The 27,107-nt window shown below is 41.2% G+C and overlaps 1 protein-coding gene across 2 annotated transcripts; it reads right to left on the bottom strand.

Moving 5' to 3' along the window:
- Positions 1 to 963: 963 nt before the first annotated feature.
- gramd1bb (GRAM domain containing 1Bb) lies at positions 964 to 23,755 on the bottom strand. Of its 2 annotated transcripts, XM_083887252.1 has the most exons (17): positions 23,627 to 23,755; positions 17,308 to 17,328; positions 11,192 to 11,276; positions 9,949 to 10,052; positions 9,723 to 9,818; positions 8,981 to 9,061; positions 8,761 to 8,876; positions 7,331 to 7,493; positions 7,045 to 7,237; positions 5,622 to 5,765; positions 5,381 to 5,499; positions 5,146 to 5,288; positions 4,950 to 5,053; positions 4,313 to 4,613; positions 3,817 to 3,924; positions 2,891 to 3,011; positions 964 to 2,090 (listed from the first exon to the last, which is right to left on the bottom strand). In XM_083887252.1, exons 1-17 carry the CDS (start codon positions 23,738 to 23,740, stop codon positions 2,001 to 2,003), a joined length of 2,103 nt encoding a protein of 700 aa, XP_083743378.1. In that variant the 5' UTR covers positions 23,741 to 23,755; the 3' UTR covers positions 964 to 2,000. The 2 variants fall into 2 exon arrangements, with proteins under 2 accessions (XP_083743378.1, XP_083743377.1); XM_083887251.1 differs by lacking the exons at positions 17,308 to 17,328; positions 23,627 to 23,755 and adding an exon at positions 12,346 to 12,672.
- Positions 23,756 to 27,107: the final 3,352 nt, after the last annotated feature.

Raw genomic sequence — 27,107 nt, 5'->3', positions numbered from 1 at the left:
TAGAACCAGGTTATTTAGCGAGTAGACTGTGCTAGCTAACACTTAGCTAACACCCTGTGCTAAATAACTGGTTGTAGCTTCACATTTAGCATGTAGACATTTTGGTATCATCATCTCTGCCTCAAGCTCCAAAACAAACAAAAGTATCTCTAAAATTATCAAACTAATCATTTCTTATAAGCAAAGAGATGTCAACCCACACAGTGGTGACACGGACAAAGAGTCACTCACAGAGGGCAGGCGAAGGGTTCATCTCCAAAATGTTCCATATCCATTTGTCATTAATTTAATATTCAAAATCTTGAATCCTCTTCCTTTTCTCAACCATCGATTTCAGCTAATTATGTCAAAAATTGACATGAGTAATTGCATGTAGAAGTAAATTTTTTTTGTACGTGCTTTGTTCTCTGAATGTTGGATACATCATTTTGGAACAAAACCCTTCAGTTGTAAACTGTACCCTGGTCGGGCTAATGCAAGGCAGCATCCAAATGCATTAGCATTAAAAGGCAGTCTGGCTGCAGAAGCCAGAAAAGAAAACAAAAAAAACAAACAAAACAAAAAATACAAGTGTGGTATGGTAAAAATGTCACACTTTACAGCACACACTGGTTCGCACACACACACGCACGCACGCACGCACGCACACACACACACACACACACACACACTCGCACTCACACACACACGTGCGCGAATATAATCGCGCGAATGCAGAGTCATACTTGCACACTGGACATGTCACAGACATATCTGGCATGCATTTCTAGAAGAAAACACTTTTTGTTAGAAAGTCTTCAACTGGAGAGCTGATCATTTCTTTATGTACATAAATTAACAATAAATATAGGTAATGTTTATATATTTTGAAATATATGTATTAAATAATGAAATATTCCTATGTATTTCAAATATATTCATAGAATTCTTTCTATCATTTGAAACATTTTTAAAGAGATATAATCACAGTTTAGTAATAAAACAAGTAAGAACACAGGTCCCTCCACTGGTCCGGCTGCAGCATCTCTTTGCTGTTCACAAGAACAAGAACTTGTGATAGAGAAAAGTCTGGTCATTTTGTCCAGGCTAATACATTCGACTTCATAAGAATGAATGAGGAGTAACACAGTGTCAGGTATTTAACACTGTGGCAGAAGAACTGATCACGTGATAATAGCATATGAAGTTAAAAAAAAAACATTTGCTTAGGGTCTTCTCAAGCTTTAGATTCTACTTTTGAATATTTTAACACGACTTGACTGTCTGACAGGGAACCAGCCCTGACAGAGGCCACACAGGCCAGGGTCAAACAACAGAAGCAGCCTGCAACTACAATACTTTGCTTGTTTTTGATTGTGGGGAGATGCTGCACTCTGATCAAAGGGACGCTGCAGCGAGGACACCTAGGGGAAGATTGGTTTTGGAACAGTCGAGAGAGTGTAGAAAGCCATTAAGACTCGAAAGGACCCCCCCCCCCTTTTCTTTAACTTAATCTCTCATCTTTTTCTGCTCTTCTTTTTTTTTTTTTTGACACACAGACTGGAACTGGATCACATAAACAGCGACTGAGGGGAGCTAGGTTGTCTAAATGCATGCAGTAGCTTTCCTTCTCTCTCTACCACTCTCCTGGTCGACATGGCTTACAGTGTGGTGCACTTGGACATAAAGACAATAAAAGGATATGGTTATCCCACAAGCGTAGAGAAGATGCAAGACCTTACACCTTCCCACAATGCCTCAGTGATGTTGGGGACACCTCAGTTTCTGTGTGTAATGGGGGAACTTTCTATCAATGACTTCCTATTCTGGGGAGGGCAGGTGTATTACCCTCTGTGTGCTGGTTACCCTCTGCTCCTCTCTTTGTCTCTGTTGGACCAGCTCACCATTGGTCCCGCTTTGCTCACTCTGTCTTGCTGCCGCCTGTGTACTGTTTCACAAACAAAACAGGTCCTAAATTGCACAGCACGCCCCTCGTGGCCTTGTTGTGTTGTGGTGGTGTGTTAGTGATAGTGACTTCTCTTGTCCTCCGCCTCAGAACTGTAGTCACTTAAACCAATGCCTCTCTGGAGGTTTAACAAAGAGTCTTTCATCTGAGGTAGAGAAATGAGAACAAAGACAAACATGTCAGCTTGTTCGGTAAAACGGTAAAATCACGCAGAGGAATAATACTGCATGGAACAAGAATTGTTTTTGTTGGATTGGTTTGAGTATTTTTTGTGCAAGAAAAAATAAGAATGTTTGAGCATTGTGACCCACTGTATCAACTATGATACTAATTAAAACTCCTATATGGAAATTGATATTTGAAAAAAAAAAAAAAAAAAAAATGTTTGTTCAGAAGGACTGATAAAGGCTCCAGTTTCAAATAATTGGAATTTTAGGTCAATTACTTCATGGTTTGGGCTTTAAAGGGTTAAAGCTGCTCTTATATATTAGCGAGCTGTCAATGAGTTTAACTCATGCAACATGTGTCTGTCATTTTTTTTACAGCAGTTCTTTCTTTAAATGAAATAGTAGGACAAACACAGGATTTACCAGTAACATTAATTAAGGTTCCACTCCAGTATTAACAGAGCTGTGTTATTGTTCAAGTGTAAGGGTAGATCACACTAAATACTTGACACCTGTAGAGGATGTTTAAAAAAAATACATATTTTCTGGATGTGTTCCAGTAAAGTGAAATAGAAATAAATATCCTCTATTGTCGTTATAGCATGCTAAACAACAAATGTAATGGTGGCCTTAGACTTCTGCACAGTACTGTATGTGGCCCCAATGTGCTCTGAGTGACTTTATCTCAAAAGTATCCTCGATCCATGCATTAACACAAGACGCACTTAGAAACGGACGTTACCGCCACGGTGTGAACAGCGCCTTTGTCACGACATACCTGGTCTAGCAGCAGCACCGACGACTTGATAATCTCCCTCCACTTTTGAAGCTCGGTGTCATGGTAACGCTGCTGCGCCTCCAGGAGCTGGGCCCACTCCATCTGTGTCTGCGGCAGTTTACTGGGAGAAGAAAAAAAAAAACCACAGACACACACACACATTAACACACACACGGCAGCATTGGGGTGCAGCCACTGAAGCGTGACTTCCATTTTGAGAGACAGTTTAAGTAAGTTGTTTCAGTGAGCCCAGAGCTATTCAAGGTACTTTTAGAAGCTCTCTTTCTCTGTCACAGATGTCAGCTGCCAGATAAATGTACTTTTGTGTGGATTTAATGGTGCGTATTTGCAAATGTAACTCTGAAACTGAAAAAAACAGCTACATAACTACAGGGGAAGTTTCAGTGGTGGGATTCCATTAATCTGTTTAAATGTGCATTTGTGATTTGCACATTAAAAAAAAAGGAAAAACTATATAAATTATTAAAAAATAAATAAATAAATATATATATATATATATATATATATAATTAATAAAATTTTATGGAAGTTGGCATATCAATAAAAGGCAAATGTGAGTAAGTTCTATAGATAACATCATTAAGTTGGGCCTTCGTATTCTTCTTCTGGATGAGCTAGACTTCCAGTTTTGTGTGAATTATTGACTGTATTGTTTTACGTCGTTGCTGTTTCATTGATGCAATCATGTACAACCTCAGTTGTGTAAACGTGATTTATAAATTAATTTTGACATGACTTTACCTCATTAGGCAGAAACTAATTACTAAGGAACTGGTTAAGTACCTCAAAGGTATGAATTAGACTAAGGTTAAGGGTAAGGCATGAACTGGTTATGGTGGTTAAGGTTAGGGATAAAGCTTTGGTTAGGCTGTCCAAACGTGTGTGTATATAGTATATATATCTACCTTTCATGTAGCCGTAGACCTTGCCAGGTTGTTAAGGACTGTGCAGAATACTCCAGCAGCCACAGCTTGTAGAAAAGCATCATGTTGAGGAACACCAGCAGCACCAAGCTGAAGAAAAAGTCATTGAATGAGTCACTATTTGCATTTTTGGTGAATCACAATGACCTCAATTACTACTTGGTATGTAAATGTGGATTACATTCTAAATGTTTTGGGTTTACGTTCAAATAGGTGCATCTAGCTACGCTGACTAAACAGATATTTGATGTACCTTAAACAGATCCTATGGATGGCAATGAGAGGAGAGGAAAGAAAACAACACGTTTTAGTCGAAAATCAGACAAAACTCTACAGAACATGGAGAAAATCATACAACAAAAGACAAGAGTAATAATGATTTGACACAAACACGTGTATCCCTGTGCCTCATGTCAGTATGTGTCACATTTGTATGCTTTTTTACGTGTGTGTGTGTGTGTGGTGATCTGTTGCATACACAAAGCTAATGATGAGCAGCATTTTGGAGACACTGTACAGGGCAAGGCCTCCAGGCAGATGATGGTGTTCTGGACTCTGGTGTCTGGTCTGCGTGGATCCTGCCACGTGTTTGATCCTCTGAATCACATCTTCGTCCGTCGGCGTGGTAACGGGGCTCAGCGCCTCATCGAGATGCTGGCTGCGCAGGTGGGGGAGCGGCCTCTTCTTCCGCCTCACCGTGGAGTTTTTCACCACCTTGGCCTTCGGTGACAGCTGATGGGTCTCCATCAGTATCTCCTCCAGCTTCGACAGCTCCAACTCTGAGAGGGTAGACGACATAGTATTTTCAGTGACTTTTAAATCAGATCAATCTTTCGAAATTTCAGTTCCTTAAATATGAATGCTTTCTGATGTCTTTGGTCCTTTATGATAGTTTGTGGATATGAAGTTTTTGGGGAAAAGTAAAAAAAAAAAAAAAATGTATTAGTAATAAACATAATCATTAGTTGCTGTCCTATTTTCTTCATTGCCCTTACCATCTCTTCAATAGCAGCAAAAATCTGTGATTCGAACTCAGTGCTAGGTACCTAAAGACCTATTAACCTATAAATGATTTAAATCAAGAAGTTATCATTGTAATAGAATATCAGGTTTACCAAGATGGCGGAAGTTTTCTTCTAGTCCGCTCCAGAAGTTTTTCTCTATGAAGCCTTTCACCAACCCCCACGGCTGTTTTCTGTAGCGCAGCTCCGTCGATACCCTGAGAGAGACGCATGCTCAAAGTTTCAGACCGAAAAACAGTGATATTCTCGTATGTCTCCTACGCTTGGCAAGGTTTGTGCCGTTACTCACCGTAACCGACATTTGTTCTTGGCTACCCTGGTGAGCATGTAGCGGTTCAGCGTGTAGAAGTAATCGTGGTAAGGAACGTCGTGCGTGACAACCTCGGCGTCGATGATGTAACACTCGCTCTCCTGACTGGCTTTGTACAGAGTCTGAAAAATGACAGGGATCTGTGGTTTGTCTCTCCGTCTTTAACTTTTGAAACAAAATAAACTATTAGAAATGTTCCTCATATCGACTGTACCTGTGTCTCTGTGACTGTGGCTGTTTTAGGGGCCAGGGGGTTGGACAGAGAGATGGTGTACAAGATCTCTCGGGTCTGGTTCCCAGCCTCCTGCTTCTTCCACGGGTGGTAAACCACATCTGAAGCACAAAATAACAAAAAAAAGGACCATATATGATTTGATCACCACTGCAGAGGAGCACACTCCTCCACAGAGGAACAGATGTCAGAGGTCACTTGCAGAAACATTACAAATGCAAACCTGAAAATCGCCTCTGTTCCATGAAGTCACTCATGAACTGTGACTCAGTGAAAAGAATGCCATAGAGCTTGTCCACACTGAACTTGTAGATCTCGTTTATGTGCTGCCTGCCATTCAGATCCTCGTGGAAAGCCTGTACTTCACCTTTACACCACAAAAAGACAATAAGACCAGAGTCAGATTAAAGTCAGATTCAAGTATGTGGACATAGTTATAGTTAGCATCAGAACGGAGAAGAAAGGTGATTTAACCCATTAAGGCCTGAAGCGCCTGGAAAAAATGTCTCTAATACCTGAGCTTCAATGGCTACTAAATGACTGCTTTCTCAGCCTCTGTAGCAGATATAGGAACACAATTCAAAAAGTTTTTTGAGAGCTCACACCTGTGGCTTTCCTGTGAAATTTAGTTTATTTAGATACTAAAATGTAAAAGTAAAGTGAATAACTATTTTCAATTAAAAAACAGTAAGAAAATAAAGTAATATCAACTTGTGTCAGTGCCTTGATTTAGTCCTGATGGACTGTGAAGAACAAGAACAGCATGTAATGACTGTAACAGTCTGCTTCACATGTGACGGTGATAGTGCTTACAGAGCTGTAGCATCTGCAGGTAAATCCACTGTCACCCCTGGTGTGCGGTTGTAAACACTCCGTCAATTACGGTGGTATTTATCGTCATTATCGCCGACCTCGTCGTCTTCAAACATAATTATGTCTTAAACATGAATCCCGGTCGATTTGTTCAGCGTGTTCAGCGATGACGTCATCGAAGACGAAACTCCTCAAAATCACTGCCTTCAGAAATCTCTCCGCTGTCAAAGTCCTCCATGTTTGTGCGAAGTAATTTCAAAACAATGTCACGAGGAACCCTTATACCCCCAGAAAATTCACGTATCCGCTTTACCGGCATCTATGGTAGAATAAAACGTGCAGCCGCTCTCCTGGCTCTAATGGTAGAAATGCGGCAATGCTTTCCCGGTGTCAATGGGTTAAGTGGCTTTGAACGTAGCATTGTTGTGATATTTCACAAACTGCTGATCTACTGGGATTTTCACACACACACAACCATCTCTAAAGTTCACAAACAAAGGTCTAAGAAAAAGAAAATATACAGTGAGCAGCTCTGTGCTCTAGGTGAACGAGCTTTGTTAATGTCAGAGGTTAAAAGAAAATGTCCAGACTAGTTCAGAAAGGTGGTAATTTGGAACAGCAACTAAAATAACCACTTGTTACAACCACAGGTATGCTGGAGACCATCTCTGAATGATACATTCAAGCTTGAAGGAGATAGGCTACAGTAGCAGGAGAAGACCACGATGAGTGCTATAGTACACCTGCCATTTTGTGTTCTCTGTACCTTATAAAGTGGCTGCTGAACGTTCACGCTTCACTTCTATGTGGTGAAATTCGAACAGTGCTCTTACCTTCGTCGTGTGTTTCTGAGGAGTCACTGAGCTCAGTGGGGAGGTCCTCGTTGTCGTTGAAGTCAAGTGAGGGTGAGGGCACAATGCCGCCAGGCCTGCTGGCATCATTGTTCTTCTCTTCCACCACCAGTGGCACGGTCAGCAGCTCACCATCTGGCAGGCAGTCTGCAAACTCCTCTGCTGGGAGGTCAAACTGGGTAAAAGAAGAAGACGGACATAAGAAACTAATTTGTTGTTCAGCAAAGGTGCTGAGTCCGTCCTGCTGTATGTCATTAATGTAACTTACTGTAATGTGTGTGTCATGGTTGCCTGGGCTGGGGAGGGTGCTGTTAGGAACGATCTTCTTGTGTAGCAGAGGAGGGCTTCCTTCAGGTTTGGCCTCAGTGCTGCTCTTTGACAAGTTGTCAGTGTTGATCTCATTCTCTTCATTGGGAATCTCTTCACTGAACCTGAAGGCACCAGCGAGACAGTGACAGACAAGAACATGAATCGTCTCCATTTAGCTCTCATCTCAGCAAAAACTCTGCTCAAGTATTGTTTACGTTCATCTTTTATAGTGTGATTCGCCACCCGGTTGTCATCACATTACTAATGTATGTCAAAAAATGTCCTGAGTGAATCGCAAGTGAACGGCTCTCAGTAGATTTGCGAATGCATCCAAAAAGCAACATCAATGCATCCTGTGACACACACACACGCACACGCACAAAGACACAGACACAGACACACACACACTTTTAGTTTTGACAAAGCTCTCACAATAAAGGTAAAGTTGAATTATCAGTAGAATAAAGTTGATTAATGAATAGATTCAGGGAAAATAAATGCTTTTACTTTGAAACAGTTGATTTTGTAACATGGGAGACAGATGCAGACGTTAGAACTAGTAATGAGAGACTATTTTCTCTGTCTATTTTGCTTACACGTGGAAAGGGCGGCTGCTTTGACCTGTAAAAATGTGTGCCTACTAAATGAAGAGCAAGAAACATCACGATGCTGCTCATGAATCCAGTGCGGCCCTCGAGGAAGTGAGATTTAACCACTCTTTGGGCTAGTTCATAAATATTAGGCCTGAATGGGGCCGTAGAAGGTGTCACGTCAAGCACATTATTTTGCAGCGTTCATCATTTCAACCATTGCTAAGATAATGATCACAACCTCACCTCAAACTCAGAAAATGTTATTGATTCAGTAGGCAGTCTTGAAACGAGCTGATACACAATATATGTGAACCTTTACAAGGCTATTTTCACATTTAAGTTTTTTAGCGTCCCAATCGAGCTGTAAAGATTCTTATTGCCAAATAGTGGTTTAACCTCATGTACAGTGTTGAAAACAGGCCACTGGAATTATTGCTGTAATAATTTTCGTATCAGATATGCCTCCTGACGTCATGCTGCTGCTAACGGAAAACCTCTGACTCACTGTAAAATATTAAACTGTTAGTACAAACTAATCATGAGTGATCCCATGATTGGGAAAAGTGGGAAGAGACAGAGCAGAGCAGTTATTTAAGCCTTCAAACAAACAATTCCCAAACGTTATGTTATTAAATGTGCATTTGAATGGATTATCTGTATACTAGCATATGCGCAAATACTGCTTGAACTCACACCAGGCTCTTTAATTATTTTGTAATTTGGACAAAAGTATTCTAATGAAAAATGTCTACAGTGGTAGCCATAGAGACTGACGCTGCAGAATAACCACACCCACCCCATTGTGTTGAAGTCATCATCTGGGGGAACATAGTCCTCATCGTCACTGGTTAGGCCAAGCTCGTTGCCATAGCACTGATGAACAAAGTGCCACAGTTCTTTGGGGCACAGAGGCTGTAGGAAGGAACACACAAAACAAAAGAATGGAAAATACAGCAGAGTATAACTTTTCTGTTTCTGTATGATAGGCCTACGGAACACAAACCAGACCCACTCACCTTGTCCAACAGTGCATTCTGCCACAGTCTGAACATCATCATGTATGTCCTGTCCCGGGCTCCAAACGAGGTGAAAAAGTGCTGTGAAAAAGAAGACACGGTCTTTTAACCCTGTGTGATATAATAATAGTGTCTTATATCCTTTTTTTCAGCACAACCTGGGGAATATAATGGGAAACATTTTTTTTCAGCAACAACATAAACATTTAAAAAAAAAAGAGAATAGAGACAGAATTTTGTGAAATTTGGATGTCACAGTTCAAAGAAAAAGAAAAACAACAAAAATCTCAACAACATAAGAACATAACACACATAAGAAAACCCCCGCATTTTTAAAGCCTGTATATGTGACCGATAAACAGCCCCCCCCCCCGGATTTCCATATAAGGAGTTGTGTGTTATTTCCACAGCAATTGAATTTGCCAAGGCTGCACCAATGTAACTGATCTGTGCCGCATGGGCACCAAGGGTTAAGGAGCATATTTCAAATCGTAATATCAAATATTAAAACACCAAACAATGCCCAGACAACCAAACACAACAGTCACACACTCAATTTTTGTGGGACTGCCTTTAGCTTACGCAACATTATTTTTAATCCATAGTTGCATTACTTGTTTTGCCAAGGTCTCCAGTTTATGATACAGTTGGCCTGATATGTTAAGTTTTCTCCTGCGCTTCCCAAAAATCCCTATTATATTCCATTATAAATGCTTGTATTTAATAAATCTATATGTTTTACCTTCTCAGTGTCTGTGCAGACCTGGATGGCATTGGGAATGAGGCGGGCAGTCTTTTCTTTCGTCATTGAGCAGATGTCCTTTAGCCGCACTGTCAGCTGCGTGACACAACAAAAAAAAAGAAGTTAATTTATACAATTAAATATCCACGGACACATTCCAGGTCAGAGAATGACCCAGAACTGCCAATATTAAAAAGATGAGAATCCAGAACATAAGCGTGCACACCAGTGTTTCCCAGCGGAAGATGTTGCTGTAGAAACAAATCCAGTTTTCAGAGAGGTAGAGTCGTCCCTGCAGGAGGATGTCACGTTGAAGAGCACAGGAGTAGTCTGAAACATGAGGAAAACACAAAATCAGTCAATATCACCACACCTGCTAATGATGCATGACATTCATTTACGAATGACATCACAGTGAAAAATAGAAATGCATGAAATTAATAATATACCAGATAAAAGTGTGCCATTGATCATCCAAACAGTTCATTTGATAGCCTTCACTTCACTGTCACATCTCTCTACATCGTGCCAATGGAGTTTTATGTAAAAGGTCCCATATTATACCCTATTTCTCCAAGTTAACCTAGTTCCCTGGTGCCCAAATGAACATGTCTGTGACATGCTTTGGTCAAAATACCATGAGGATGAAGCACCACAGCAGTTCAATCACACTGCCAAAACAGCCCTGTTCAGAACGCTTGGTTTAGTAGTAAACAGAGCATAAAAAACAGTCACATGGAACTTAAGTGACAGGAAATGCTAACAGCAGTTAGCATTTGGAAAAGTGATCATTTGCAGGCTCTAGCAGGCACATTGCTGTTATATACCATGTATCCACTGGACAGATAAATCCTCTGAGGCTGGAGGTTTGTGTAGGACTCTGTGCTGCACTGTGGAGCCAAGAATAGAAATTTTTGCACACTTCGAGAACTTCTGGTTTTCAGATACCGTTGCCCTCGCCAGCACTCTCGTGTGTTTTACGGACAAAGCGGAGCTCCGCGAGACAACAATTCCAGGAATGTAGTGCATTGTGACGTCCCAGTGAGCGCAGAAGTCAACATCACATGTTTTATCTCCTGCACTTAGACTGAGGAGGACCAAGAAAAACATGAGTGAGTCATCTTTTTTCACACTTTGCTGACTGATTGGACCTCCAGAGTCCCAAATATAAGGATTTAAATTATTTAAAAAGTTGATTTTGCATAATATGGGACCTTTAATTGAATAAATTGTCAGAGTGCAATTTATAGCCTAATCTGTGTAAAAAGTGTATCAATGTGTAATATGTTCATATAGAATAAGCAGAAAATGTGTCTGGAAAATGGGGGTATTGATTTTTAACACCGTCAGTGAACATAACATGGACACATCAACAACCATGACAGTATCTTCATCTCTGGGAATGTCAACATTGATCATTTCCTACTCATTAACAAGAGCAAACAGCCTGTCCCTGTGTGTCCACTCACCCACAATGAGTCTCTCTGTGTCAGGGAGCTGCTTGAAGAGTTTCCTAAAGTCCTCATTGCGCTGCTTGTATGTCGGACTCAGCACCTGCAGTGACAAGCTCAGAGTTAAAGACCTCCTGACACACGCGCACACACACACACAAGCACGCATTCACGTGCTTCATGCTCTGCGACTCGCTCATTCACAAATGTCGTCTCCGTCACACAGATGAGGGTTGTTTGTTTCAAAGAGCACGTGAGATAACCTTGTTAAAACCAACCACAGCCTCAATGTCTTTGATTCTGTGAGGAATTTTGACAAGCGCTGGCAATGGATGTATGGGTAAAAAGGCAAGCAGAGACATTATCGGACGCCATTAATGACACCTAATAGCAGAATGATATAAAGTGCAAGTCCAAATGTCAGCCTGCAACAGATCATTCAGTGCACATGCTTCTGAGCATTTACTGCATAATGAATCACATTCTCAGATTTGCATTACAAACCAGCATCTTTCTGACAATGAGACTTTTGTTGAGTGACGAGGGAATGGACAACTGATGAAAACTCAAATGTAACCAGCAGTGGGGATTTAACATAATCATATTTTCTCTTTTGCTCGTCTTAAGCACATTTATTTGCAGAGCGAGCCTGCAATGTAGTGAAGTCCCCACATGTGTGGCAAAGCGAGGGTTCTCACTGTCTGTGACAGATGCTTTCCTTCCACAGGAAGGCTCCAGGAAACAATAGCTGCCAATAGAGTAACACGAGGTTTACAAAGACAAAAGATACACATTTCTTTGGCCCTGAGCTGGTGGGAAAAGAACAGCTTGTTCACATTAAAAATCATTACAACTGCTTTCTCTGTAAAACAAGAAGTTGAAACCCTGAAGTATTGTTTTGAGGAAAAGTACACCAACATCATCTGACTGACAACTGTGTGATCTGTTATTAGTTATTGCAGAAACGACCGAAAACAGCACACATCAAGGTCCTCACACAGTGTCCTGCGGATCGCTCCGAACAACAGGCCTGTGAGCTCTGGGAGAATTTAAATAGCCATGACTCATAAGAAAACCAGTTGAATTTCCACAGGACTACGTGCTGACAACAGCACACCGACTCCTTACATTGTTTGGCTCACTTAACGTTACAACTCGAGAGGACAACTTACAGCAGGGACGTCCTCAGTGTCCCACTCGAGGTCCCGCAGGTCCGAGGCAGCCCAGCCCCACTCCCAACCCCACTCCCCTCTCGCCGGACCTTGCAGAAGCCAACCTGCCAACGCCTCATCCAGCTCCAACACAGCCTCCCAGTCTGACATTGTACAATCCTCATCCAAATCCATGTTCATAGTGCCGGACCCTTGTGGGTTGAGACTAATAAGTTGTCCAAAATTGACTCCTCCTTTATCTTGCCAATCACAGCAGACTTAGAGAATAAGAGTAAACAGAGCTGGTGTGTAGAGCAGTTTGGAATCTGCAGAATCTGCCCCGTTTTGGGTGCCGTTCCCCTTCAGTGCTGAGTGGTGGACACGGCATACTCCAGCCACATGATCCTCGTCTCGCTCTGTCGTTCTGTGGCTCTCTCGCTTCCTTTCACACACACACACACACAGGGAGAGAAGTTACGGCCGTTGCCCTCTAGTAACCCCAGCCAACAAGTCCTTTATTATCATGCCAGTAGCTCTTTCCTTTTTTTCCTGTGTACTCCTCCTAGTTAAGAGTGTGAGCTCTGTGTCTGTGTGTGTGTGTGTTGCTGTCAAAGTCTGAGTGCCTTGTAATTACCCCTGTTTATGACCAGCAAAGAATGAAGCTATTTACTTTGCAGAGAGAGGGGGGCTACTACAAACACGATGAAGTATTAAAGAAAGACAAAAAAAAATGGTCTATAAAATAAAGGGGAGAAATGGACATTTGACGTTGAGGTATGCGTCGAGTCCGTCTCGCTGTCAGACCGAGTGATCGAGTTACAGAAAACAGATGTGAGCGTAACCTCCAGTTACCTTTGCCTGCAAAACAACACCATCAATCTTGACAGAGTCTTCACTGGAGTTGCAGGCCAGTACTTACTGTACATATCGTTTTTGCTCGTCTATAAAATATGACAAGATCCAACAAAATGTGCTGATCGCTGGTGACTTGAAGGTATTGAAGGCATCTCCTCCATGGCTTTAAGGTCTATCATGTTCTCCTGTTACTTGATCGGCCTGTGTTGCTCTTCTCAGAGAGACATATTTTGGCAGAGGTGACAAAACAATTGATGTGAATGTCCACCCACTATTCTTAACTGAAAGAATGTCAAAAGTTAAGAGGGGTGGGCACGGGGATGGAGGTCTCAGCAGGAGTAAAAACTGTGTTACTACGGATTATTTCTTCGTTGACTCCTGCTGGATGAAGCAAAATTTGCTTCATCAATGATGAGTTGGCTGCACATTTAATGTGCCAAGCCAGATGTGTCTTAGAAAGTAAAAGTCAGTATTCTTAGAAAACAGTGCTCATCATTCATTTACTCATCTAAAAATGCTTCTATATCATGTGGATCGGGGCTCTTCTGCTTAAACCCTCCACGAGGGCATTTTATTCTTTGAAATCAGGAATAATTTGTTTGCAGCTCATTCAGCATGTTTTCCTCTCTCTAACCATAAGCAAAGAAAGAGGCTATTGTGAACGATGCGGCACCCAGTGTTCAGGTGACCGGTCGATACTGGTGATGTGGTGAAGACACTACCCACAGTTTATGGATTTAGTTAACGATTAACTGACTGGACAAACATTAGGGGATGGAGGAGACTGGTACTGTAAACCAGGGAGGGATATTTTTGTGCACACAATCTCACACTGTCCTACACAGTTTGGATGGCGTCAGATGACGCATGTGGGCGCGGGTATTGATCAGAGTCGAGCATATGAGCAATGTTTTAAAGCGGACCTAGAACGGAAGTTCCAATTAACGCTGTTTTTTTGGTGTGTATCTGTGCCATTACCTCATTTCTGAAGCCCTGAAGATTCGAAACAAACAGTTCAGCCACTGCTGAGAACGCTGTGTTGTATTGTAATCTCGGGCTCAGCGAGATCTCTGAAAAAACCCCGTCCGGTTACGTAAACAGCAGTTCTCCTGAACAGCAGATCCTCCTGCTCCGGGCACTAGTCCGGGCACATCCGGTTGCGTACATTGAACCGCAGAAGAAGAAGAACGTACGTTGTGGAGGTGTTTCACGAGCGACAGTGTCTTCTGACTCGGTCAAAGTCATAAAAGGGACTGTGGTAGGGAGTCGTGACAAAGCTATTTTTAAACACTGTTAAAACAATGTTTTGATAATGAGTAGCAGTGCATCCACCATTCCAGAAGGGGGAGCTGTGCTTCTGAGAGTTGGTGTGCTGATTGCGTCACTTCCAGGTATTGGCCAATCACAAGACAGTTGGGAAGGCTCTACGCTGGCTGGCCAATCACAACACAGTCTGTCTTCTGGGGGTGAGAGTTCAGTCTGAAACAGCGCGACTGACGAGAGGTTCAGTGAGGAGAGATTTCTATTGGCACGTTTCCAGCAATTAGGAGGTTTTTGACCATAAAAACAAGTTAATGTATGCAAGTAGACCTCCATAACTCATATTATGTGCGATAGGACCACTCTATAGGAGCTTTAATGTCGGCATATACTCGCTTTTCCATTGTTGCAGATCAGAATATGACGGTACTTTGAAAAGTTTGCCATTTGTGGGTTTATAGCCTAGGTCCCTTGTATATAAATCATGCCACCAAACAGGAAATATGCTCATTGTTGTCATGGTAGTGTTGCGACAAATATTTGGAAATTCAGAGTGAATTAACAGGAACTTCACACTATTGTAATATGGACACTGTGCATAACTCCAACAGGCTCAGAACTCACATTAGTACGGATACATTTTAAATCACAGTGGTTTCAGTGCCATGGGAGAACATCATCGCCATGTGGAGGTGCACACAGTGACAGACCGAGCATTCAGTCTCCTCCATGCAAATGTGTCACGGGTGAGATCCATAGGAGTGCATTCAAATGCGACTAAAATCAAAGTTTCAGAGGAAACTAATTCACTTTTTTGACTGTGCTCTTTTTATCCACTGTATGAGCGTTCAAGATATCAGGAGCCATTTTATGAACAAAGTACGGTTCAATACTTTGTACAGTTTTTCTTCTATAACGAGATCGATATATAGATCAACGATAGATAGACACTACTAACTATCTACACCAGGGGTGTCAAACGTACGGCCCGTGGGCCAGAACCGGCCCACCAGAAAGTCCAATCCGTCCCCCAGGATGAATTTGTGTAAACTACAGTTGTAAGTTATGTTGCTGCCCCTTTAAGAGCCGAGCAAGTGTATGTGCAGAGAGAGAGAGAGAGAGTGAGTGAGCGGAGCTGTGTATGTGTGTGTGAAGAGAGAAGCCGGTTCCAGGAATACTGCATAGATGTGTAATAAAACAATTTTGAGATTTTAACATGTTCTAATCATATGTGAAATACTAACATTTTTAGTTAAAATAAACCACAGTATGTAATATGTTCATGGTAATACAGGAACAGGTTTTCTTTTTGTAGTTTTTTGGATGACGGTGCAGTTCTACAGCACAGAGGAATAAAATAAATGTGATGACGATAAAACATTATCAACAGGCTGATCCTTTAGGAGTATGGTTCGTGTTGTATTTGATGGAAAGCGCACGTGGCTCTGATTTCATGTACATAGCTGTATTTGAACAGTAAATATGTCATTAATGTCTGTTAAGTGTTAACAGTGTCAGAGAATTGTGTATTATTTCAAAAACAGAGCCACTAGAAAAAAAATGTAAGTGGTGTAGGAGGATCCAATGTTTTTTAGAAGCTGTCTGGACATGTTGGACCAATCCCCTTTTAAATTAAAGAGTATATATATAGCAGCACTTCTGTTTTCAGCTGATTCTCATTCACTATCCCTAAAGCCCAAGTATCCCTGTGTGCATGTTTGTCTGGACATGGGAAACTGGACAGGAGGGAAGCATGCTGAGACCTTAAGCTCCATGCTCCATTCCCCCGTTGTTCAAAGGCATTCAAGGCTCGTCCAGAGGCTCTGTGATGGTATTGTTGATTTGTTTAGTACTGTGAGAAACTCAGTGCACTTGTTACCACCTGTTGCGTACCAGATTTAGAAGTTTGCGTGGTGTCAGGCATTCGTCCACAACTGAGGGACCTCTAAAATACAGTCTCTCCGTTATGACACAAGTTATGAAGCGGCAAATAAGAGCAAAGCATTTAGTCAGGGGTCACACTGGAATTAGAACAATAAGAATATAGTTTAGGCCAATATACTGTATGTCTACATGACATACAGTATCAGTGACATACAACATGTCAAAATCACTTCCTCCAGAGTGTGGCTTCGCTATCTGGTGGTAACAGCACTGAGGGAAGTCAATGGATTGAGAGACAAGCAGGAGGAATATTATAATCCCGCCGCCCTGAGAACCAAGAGGCAGCGCGAGAGAGAGACAGGAAGATTTTCAGGGTTGCACAAGAATACAAGTCATGCTTACTCTCAGGATGTGCTGCCTTTCATGCTACATGGAGAAGAGGGGAGAGTGTACACACAGGGAATAAAACAATTTCAATTAAGCAACACAGATTAGGACAAACGTCCAATTAAGACATTAATGGATTTGACCATGTGTTGACCATGATTTCATTTTTAATACTGGTTGAACATACGTTTGATCAGTGAGTAACCATGATTATGCTTTGGTCAGAATCAGTGTTAGCACCCCATCTTGTGGTGCTTTACAAAACTGCACCTCTGTTTTTAGCTGGGTCTGCACAAAGAGTGAACACTTGCAAGAATCAACTATGGCACAATTTTTGTTTTGTTTATATCTAAGGTCTGACAGCGGAATTTCCATTCTCTTGCCTTCCTGCATGAGAAAGGTCCACCTGTTGCTCTTTCAAGCCAAAGATAATCCCTGCCTCAAGGACCACTAACCCACAAACTGGGTCAAGGACAAATCCAGGAATCCCTCACATGACGTCAAAAACATAAATCACACATTGACACCCATAAAAGACACACAAAACCACACAGTTTATGTTGATAATATGAATAATAAAAACAGAGCATCACTTACGTTGTACCAGCTTTGGCTCTTCTGTGGAGAGAGAGGGAGAGAATGTATTAAACTATTGAATGCGAGTAAAAATACCGCATGAGGCTTGTCAGTGTGAGACATAAACAACTAAAATATACCAAGAGGTGTGACTGTCAGAGAAACAGCTCAGAAACCACACGCAGTTAAAAAGACTATTTAAACACGGATGTCTCTTTTAGTTCGCTCACACGATGAGGATATGCACACAAAGTCCTTTACATTAGACATGTATGATCAGTAATCTACTGGGATATTCTAAAACAAAAAGGATTTTTGAGGAAAATCTGCTCCCTGTACTAGAACTGAAAGTCATTTCACTCCAAATGTACCATATCCTGCATCAGTGTAGTATATAAACTGAAAAACAAGTGTATTTTTTTCAACTAAAACATGTCAATCTTTCAACTATGAAATCAATCGGTGACCTATGATATATCTGAAATTTGTTAAAAAAAAAGTTGTGATATGAGCATATTTGAAGAATTTCCTAGAAATGTAAGGGGTTACAATTAGGGATGCATGATATTGGACTTTTTGCTGATATCCGATCTGCTGATATAAGTTTTCCCCTGCACTCAACTGCAATTTTTTTCCAGGTAGACTTTTCTGTCGTGAAATTAACATCATGTTTTTCATACTCATGTCGCAGCAAATGTACATTTTTTTCTTTCTTTCAGCAATTTAGATAAATAAACCATATTTAATATCAACTAATATATATCAATAGTTAATTTTGATTGACTACAATGGATGGACTTTCTATCACTGATAGTTCAGCGTGCTCTTTACAAACAGCCAAAGGTGCTTCTGTTTCAAAACAGCAGAGGGCAGCAGAGATATAACTTAGTTATGACTATGACATAAAAACAATTACCAGCCACATAACCCCCCCCCCCCCCCCCCAAAAAAACCATTTCACCTTTCACCTCTCAGAGGCTAAGAGCAAACGTCCCAGAGGGAAAACATGCAGGTGATCATTCAGAGGGTGAAAGACGGGGGGAGGTGGAGAACAGAGGGAATAATAGTGGGGATAAGAAGCGATTACCAGAGTCTGATTACATTACCACTGAGAACTTAGCTGACCTGAGAACAGAAAGAACCGAGGACGGACAAAGTGCTTCAAACTAGTTTTAATATGCTGATAACTGGCTCCTTTGAGAGCAGTTTTCCCCTCAGCTGAGGCTTTGGTGATTTCATTGAGTGTTGGTGTCAGGGAGCGGCGAGGCCTGGCTCTGACGAGGGCTGGGCTAATGTGGGCTAATCTGATTTGAAGGTGACAGAGACATGAGAGAGGAATTACTTTGAGGCCAATGTGTGTGTGTGTGTGTGTGTGTTTGTATTATACATAATGTTTAACTGTTTGATCACACACACACACACACACATAGAGACAGAGAGAGAGAGAGAGAGCGTTTATTGTCATTGTTTGTGAGAGAGACAGAGAGAGAGAGCATGCACCTGTGAAATGTAGGGCTGTTTGTTGGTAAAAGACTGACTCCACTCCCCATAAGTATGCTCATACAAGTGCACAGCTGCTATAAAATAATAATAAAAAAAATAGTTAGTAGCCTAAGGATAAGCGTTTTATAAGTACAATGTGAATTAACGCTAAGCTCTAATCTGGTACATTGATTCAAATGTTGAGATTTCTGTTTGAACTGTACACCGTCGTCCCCTTTAAATAAATATAATAAATAAAATGATTTCCTTTTCACGTCACAAAATGTGACTTTGTTTCCCACAATGATTCAGAGTAATAAAAGCAGTGTTGTGAGGACACGAGGGACTGAAACTATCTGAGGGGATCCTACAGTCGTGGTGGGCCTGAGGGGTGGGAGAATTGTGAATGGGTCAAATAAAAACAGGAAGAAATGCTTACTTTAATCAGGTTTAGTCTGTCATACTGAAAGAAAATTAAAGAGAAAAGAATGCATTAACCAAACCAGTGAGCAATATGGACATAAAGAAATAGAAAATGTTAATGCCTTACTCAGTTTGACTTTCCATCTAGCTTGTTTGTTCACAAGCGTGAGTGGTTGCTGTGTCGGTGTCTTTGTCTAAGTCAGCATCATATGGCTCTTTTTTTGTCTTTTTTTTTTTGTCTTTTGCAAAGAGGAGTGGAGCCCCTGTTTTCACTGAATGCACTCTTTTATTTGGATTGCATTAGGGACTGGGTGATCAAGCTCACGTTGCTGGGACAACCTCACGCCATCTGAGATCATGTGACTACTGCTGACCACAGAGGCTCAGGAGAGGGGGGGGGGGTGGTTAGGGGAGTGGGGGTGTTGACTGTGGCACAGAACTGAGCAATGATGTAATCAATTGGGATACGTGTCTGTATACGCCATGAAACACATTGTGCAACTGCAGAGCAGATCATCTGGCTACTCCTCACACCAAACTACCATTTACTGTAGTCTCGCTGTCTGTCCTCCTTCTGTCTGTCTCTGTGTCTGTCCCTCGGCCCTATATATGGACTCCTTGTAGGTTCGGCAATAAATATAGTGTGTGACCGAAAAGTGTGATGAAGTCTGACAAGTAGCAAACTGGATAAATGAAGAGGGTGACAAGCTAAAGCATGATGCAGTCCATCTATAGGATGGAGAGGGAGAGGGCCTTTTTGGGCCTGTGGTGCGAGCAGAAAAGCAAAAAAGGGATGGGGTTTGTGAGATTCTCTCATGTGGCAACAGACGGGCAGCTCGCTAATGATGAAGAAGTTCTGGAGCTTTAGAACAGGATCCTGGCAGGATTTTTAAGAGTTTATCCCTCTGCGGTTGGATCGTCACACAGCACGACAGATATAAAGCTCTCATTGCCAAAATGTAACAAGATATGTTCGTAATGATAGAACATTGGCAATTATTTGCAATTATTATAACTGTAAAAGCAATTATTTAGCCTTTTCAAAAATGTATTTGCAACAGGGGCTGGTGTGATATCACTTTTCCGTGACTGATTTCTTAATCTACTAAGCTATCAACAACACATTTGTCCTGATGCTTTTACCACCTGCCATCACCAGACATATTCAACTAAATATTCTGCTGCTATAATAAACAGGCCACAACATGACTACATTTGTACAGGCTGTGCTTAGAGAAGCATGTATGTGATATTTGGGTTCTGGTAAAGAAGAGAAAGTCTTTGAAAAGAAAATCTGCAACTTCTTCACTCCTGCTGACAATTCCGTTTCTGTAATAACATAAATCTACGGAGCCCGGGAGGTGACACCTGTTAACCCATTAATAACGTGTGTAGTTCTTAGTGTAATTGTGATGCAAGTGGTGGATTTGTCCTACCAAAATAAAGTAGATGTCCACAGATGTCACCTCCCAGGCTCCGTATGAATCAGTCTATGAATACGTCCATCGTATGCCATTGTTAACAGATACATTTGAACATTTCATCAGGAATTGCTACATGGTATATCACCACAGAGAAAAAAACAGGAGAGGAAAAGGAAAGAAAATGAGTAAGGTTTGGTGTGGGACTGTCAGTTCTAAGAAATGTCCATCTGCTATGATTGTGGGTGCAGATTTTAGAGTTGCAATGTGCCAAGAAAGGAAGTTGGGTTCAGGGTGAAGCATTGCAAACAAGGTTTGGACATTGGACAGGGCAGCACACCAGACAAGAAGTGGGGGGAAATAGAGGGGAGGGGAGAGAAAGCAGGGCACAGAAATATTTGAAGAACGGAAAAAAGTAATGCTTACTTTGGAAAGTCGCTTGTGAGACTAGCATGCAGTCAGGAGAAGAACAAAGAAAAATCAGATGACGAAAAAAAGAAAATCAATGGCAAGAAGAAACAGCTGAAAGTACCAACAGAGGAACTGAACAGTCATTTTCAGATGGCACACATTATCACATGGCATGTAGCATCAGTAGCAAAGAGAGATGATGTACACACTGTGTTCTGGAGACAAAAAAGTCAAAGAGCAAAACAGAAAAGAAGAAAAGTGATTTAAAACAGCAGAGACACATGAAGAAAGCAAAAAGGGGGGTAAAAGATGGAGGAGTGTCATTGTTTATGTTTAGTATGGGAGCTTAAAGCAGACATGTAACACAATACTCTACTTTTAACTGTTTGAATCTTACAAAATACTTTTTTGTGCCATTTCCTTACAGCCAGTAAAACACAACAAGCAGCAATCAATACAGTTTCTATACATTCTATCCAAAACTATTAATACAAGTCTGTTGTTCTGTCTGTAACTGTCTAACAGTTCCCTTGACAGGCATCAAACCGGGCAGGTAACTTTACTAAGGGCACCAGTGTGTGCAGCGCTGATTTTGACGATGACTGGAAGGAAAATGCAACAGGTATCAGATATATCGATACACGAACCGCGTCCAAACGTGCGATTGCAGACAGACGATATGTATGCGAGTGAAGCACAAAGCTATCATTTAAAATCAAAGCCCAGAAAACTATCAGCACATTCTTAGGCTGAACTAATGTCTGGATTATGCCAAAACAATGTCAGAATCATGAGAACATGCTTGATGTTTTCAGCCTGGTGAAACCACCTCGATGCATAACGAATCTCAATCTCTATCAAGCTGACAAATAAACAAAATCAGTTAACGAATATCACTACTATGATTTTTTCTTTGTATTTTCATTTTTGAATAAGGTGCAGAAACGACTTCCACAACAAGCATGTTTCTCAGTGTGGTTCTGATGTCGTAGCACTTTGGAGCAGAAGCTCCGCTGTGTTTTCAGGGTTCCTCCGTCCGTTTCTCATGTTCTGACCTTTGATTCTATCATACCTCAAATCCAAGTGACTGAGGATCTACGTTCTGTCGGTGTGACTCATTATCGTGTGGGAGAGTTTCAAGTCGGACAAACTCCGCTCTGTGAAATGTTAAAAGCTTTCACAGACGGATTGCAGGTCAGGAGACGGGGATGGATGGCAAAATTTCAATACTCATCTGTTCTCTTTATTATTATTATTGTTCAGTTGTTGTTATTTTAATTCAAAGTTCAGAGAGTGGGCAGTAAGTGAGATGTGGAAATAAAAAGGCTGGAATGAAGAGAAGGGTGACATTTCTCCTTGGGGGTTGGGGATGAGTGATAGCTGCAGGTCACTAGTTGAATACATGTCAGTATGAATAAATCAATAACCAATCATAACACACACACACACACACGTCACTAGAGAACTTTGACGTGTTTGTGCAGCCACAGCTAATAGATGGTTGAGATTCCATAGTACAGGGCCAGAAAGACATTATTCTTATCGAGACATAAGGCTGATGTCAAGATCAATAAACAGTCACTAAGATATGTCAAACCTTATTTTAATTACTTGGGGGTTTATAAGAAGCAAACATCAACATTTGTGTTGTATAATCCTGCACATTTTGATGCTTTAAAATGCATACAACAAGGTATAATAACACTTGTAATAGCTGATGTTGTGTTTCTGGTCAGTTAACTTCCACACTGTCCCACAGTGATGCCTCTCACAAACAGCTGTTTTCTGAAGCATCTGCGTGCATCACTAAGGCCTGGGTCACGCTTTTCCGACTTCTGTGTTCGGCAAGTGCTGCTGCACATTTCCTATATGTGCGTATGTACTGATACATATATTTGTCATTTGTGCCGAGTCATTTCAAAGACATCATTCTTTGAACTGTATAACAAATGTTGTTCTCCCAAAAAAGAGGAAATAAACAGGCCAAACATGACTCAGCTAAAATGCTTTTGCCGATTTTTCTTTATTTTACATTTTCACAGTTTCTGATCTAGCTGATCCAGTGATTTTTACCAGTATAAGACGGATACTTCATCTGATTCACATCCCTAATATCTTTGTGTGGTGGGTCACACATTTTTGTGAGGACCAGCAGACCTCCTTGCATAACCTTAAGCATCCCTAGTTACCGTCTTCCTCGTTGTCTCTTTTGAACAAAACAAGCGCGCACCACAAACTGGACTGGAAAGTGATGTGCTATAAAAGGTAGCTGTGTATTTGTCCACAGAGAGTCCAAACGCAGCATCACAGACATGAGCAGATTACAACCTTCACGCCACAGCAGACATGTGGATGCAGAAAGTATGGACCCAGGCTTTAGTGCTCGACTGATAAGTTCTCCTCTAAGCAGCAACAGTTTGAGGTGGAAAAGACACCATTCTTTCTTGCTTTCTTGAATGAGGTGACAACTGTATGTGGTTTTAGCTAAAATAATAACATACATATACATATAAATCTTACCCACATTTCAGACTGCGAGGCTCCATGTTCAATAAAAATGGATCCTCACACAGAAACACAAGGTGCCTGTGGCGCTCACTCACCTTTGAGTTCTTTCCGCCGCTTCGAGCTGACTGCAGGGAGTATGTTCTCTGGACGACCTGCTCAGGTGTGGAAGGGGACTTGTCAGAGGAGTGGTCCGAACCCTTCTCCACCATGTTCTCGCCCTCCTGGGTCTGTGGTGTGGGAGAGCGTGAACGTTTCCGCAGGACTGGTGAGCAGGCAGGTGTGCTCTTGTTTGAGTTACTGGCAGTGCTAAAAGAGAAAAGAGGGAGCAAAGTGGGTTGAGAAAATGCAAATGCATATACAGTTAATGTGACAGCAGCTTTATGTATGAATTTGTCTGATGCCAACAACACTCTACTCTAACGCGGTCACAGGTCTTTGACTGGTGCTGCTCATGTCAGCATATTCTTTTAGAATACTAAAGATTTTGAAAACTTGACAAACACCCTACTGTGATTTTATACTTTAAGGAATCCGAGTTGCATTTAGCTTTGCATTACTGGAATAAGGGTAGAATTTTTGAAAAATTGCCCACCAGTGACACTTGGTCCTGTTAGAGTAAGTGATAGCAAAGATGGTGGACACTTCATTATTTGAATGAGGTCCTGTCCCACTATGGGTGGGTCTAAAACGTGCACCATTAGTTTTGCAGTTTCAAGCCTCAGACCAAGGCTTGGACCAAGTGACCAAGTGTCACTGGTGGGCATATAACAAAAAAAATGTAAGATATTTCTCGGGGGGGACTAAGGATCTTTCAAAATACTAACTGCAAATCAGTAGTGCTCCTTTAAAGGTATTGCACAACCGATGCAATTTCAAATCAGTGCATCCAAGGGCCAGATTCATGATGCTGATTTCTTTTTTCACTTTCTATCTGATATAATGGTTCGATTATAAATGTTGTTTCGGATTAGAAAAACAGAAAACAGAACAAATGAAACAGGTCATCAGAAAACTAACTATGTCAAATAAACTGTTGAAAGGAAGTGAAAGGTTTAGAGCACTTGGCAGCATTTATCAAATTTCTGAGGACAGAAATGCGTAAAGTTAAATTAATAAGTAATAAACCAGCTCCACCAAATAAATAATGTATCTCTCCTGGACTCTCAGTCCCAGTTATAGAACAGTTTGATTGTGTTCGGGGCTAGAATTCAGGTAAGAGTCGGGAAGGGTTAACATAGTTCTTCACTTATTTCGAACTGTCACCATCCTGCTATAAATCTGTTGAGTATACAACCAAGCATGTTGTGATGTCATAACATGTTGTGGCCCTGAAACATGAGCCACAGAACTCGTTGTGCCTGATTGCAACACATTTTTAATGTGAAATCATGCAAAACTCCACAAAAAGGTGAACAACAGCACAGAGTGGGAATAAAAGAGTCACCGTCCTATCTAGCACACACCTTGAAAGTCATCGTGACACACATTATCAACTGATTTTCAAACAAATAGTCCACTTGATGTCCAAGATGTCAGGGATGTCAATATGCATGTTTACGAGCCCATCGTCAATTTTAGTAAGAGATGTATAGAGTCTGGAAAAACAACCAACTCCAGCTGTTTCGACCCTGACATTTATTGAGCAGTGTCATTAAAGATCCTATAAAATCCCTTTCCCTGAAACACTAAAACTGTTTCCATGCCTGCAGCAAAGCCATTGAGCCAGTCTGGAAGACATAACAAGGATTAAATGATCAGAGCCACAGTGCCAGTGGAAAGCATAATTCTGGCAATTAAAGCAGACCCGTGACATGTGACTGTTATCTCAAATGAAGGTACGTGTTGACTTTTACATGACGATTTAGGATTTCCACAGGGAAACGGAAGGACTAATCTCAAGAAAGGTCTTCCCTGATCTGTCAATGTACCATCAGTTATCCTGTTAGATGCATCACCTAACGCATTATTTCCTCATACACACACAGACACACATGCAGCAAGGAGACTTCTCGGAAAAGGCAGAGAGAAACAAAAGGCTTTGTAAGTGATCTGTGTGCCAGCTTGCCTGCCAAGCTTGGTTACTTGACATGGCATTATGCAAGCCATTACGTCACTGTCGGCCAATGGCTGCCATTAGCGGCCATGAATTACTGATCTACTGTTACATTCATTAGAGCTCGGAGCACAGAATCACAGAGAGCAGCGCTGACAGGTTCTGATCTGGTTGCTTTAAAAAGCCAAGGGCAACACAGCAGGGAGGAGGACAATACATGTCTATTATTGATCCTCAGAGTATCCTGTCCAGGGAATGACCCCCTTGACTGAGCAGTACATTACTCATGTACTCGACACAGACGACTGATAAGTCTCCACTGATCTGATTAGCTGTAAATGTTATGATTTATGAACAATATAGCACTGGCAAGTGAATACAGACAACTGTTTAGTGCAGAGCTCTGGGTTTCCATGTCACATCCATCGGTATAAAACTCTAAGATGTTAGAAACGATGAAAACCCACCATGATGGCACCCACTTTCACTTTGCATGACCACCTATACCTGCAGTTAAACACTCATGGACAACACAAGCTGTCAATCACAATATGTCCATGCCTCAATTTTGGTATCTCTAACTCTAAATGGGGACATAGAATACTTTACAAAATGGACATCATGCTGTACTGCAGAAGACATTAAACATGTGAAGGAGAGCATTAACACCTCAGGAAAATGTTTACTGAACAAGTGAGACGTATAGGCTCTTTTTCTCATCAACTAGTTGAAATCTTTAAAAAGTTGACCCAATTTCCATCGATGTTAGTCTACATTTTAGCAAGAGTGTGTAAGCAATGGTGAAAGAGATTTATTTGATAATGACTGAAGCTTTGCACAAGAATAGAAAGTTGCACACCGGTTATAAAACCAGTCAGAAAAGCTCCTTTGTACCCGCAGCATGTGGTGAATCAGTATTTTTCCACAGGTCGTTGACCACTCTCAACTATGTCAGGTGAAATCACAAGCGGTGTAACCTGACAGAGGATCACTGTCACTCAGGATAACATCTTGGTAGGTGATGCTATTAAGAAGAAATTGAATGAATCAACTATCTTTGGATATGAGGAAATTATTCATCATTCTTTGTTGAGCAGCATTGTGTACACTGATGCTGAGAAAGCCATTGAATGGCCATTTATGTTTAACAAGCTGAGTAAATATGGGTTGCGCAACAATGTTTTGCAGTGAGGATGATCTCTTTAAAACATGTAAGAACTAATGGCTGTATTTCAAAACCCTTCTATATCAAGGCATTTCAGGATTTTTACCTAATTTAGTAATAGAACCACTTGCTGAGTTTATTTAACAGATGTGGACTTCTCACTTAGTCGCTTTAACCTGTACCATAGCTCACTATCAAGAAACAAAGTAAGTTGGGGAAAGTGTGAGTTACTCTCACTAAATAATCTATGCAGTGAAGCTTGTGTGTGAAGCATCAAAGTTAAATGGAAACAAAATTCACATCAGTAGGGTTAAAAAAAAACAAAACAAAAAAAAACAACACACCTAATACATATCAA

The sequence above is a fragment of the Microchirus variegatus genome (assembly GCF_963457635.1).
Source record: "Microchirus variegatus genome assembly, chromosome: 3".
NCBI lineage: Eukaryota > Metazoa > Chordata > Actinopteri > Pleuronectiformes > Soleidae > Microchirus > Microchirus variegatus.
This window is presented reverse-complemented; position numbering and strand designations above follow the sequence as displayed.

Excerpts from the sequence above, each read along its gene's own strand:
- gramd1bb (XM_083887251.1), bottom strand. The coding sequence starts at position 12,525 with ATGAACATGGATTTGGATGAGGATTGTACAATGTCAGACTGGGAGGCT. Across the intron at positions 3,925-4,312 it reads CTGCTCATCATTAGCTTTGT|CTTGGTGCTGCTGGTGTTCC; the intron begins GTATGCAACAGA and ends CTTTTTCTTCAG. Across the intron at positions 3,012-3,816 it reads GGTCTACGGCTACATGAAAG|TAAACTGCCGCAGACACAGA; the intron begins GTAGATATATAT and ends TTCTTCTCCCAG.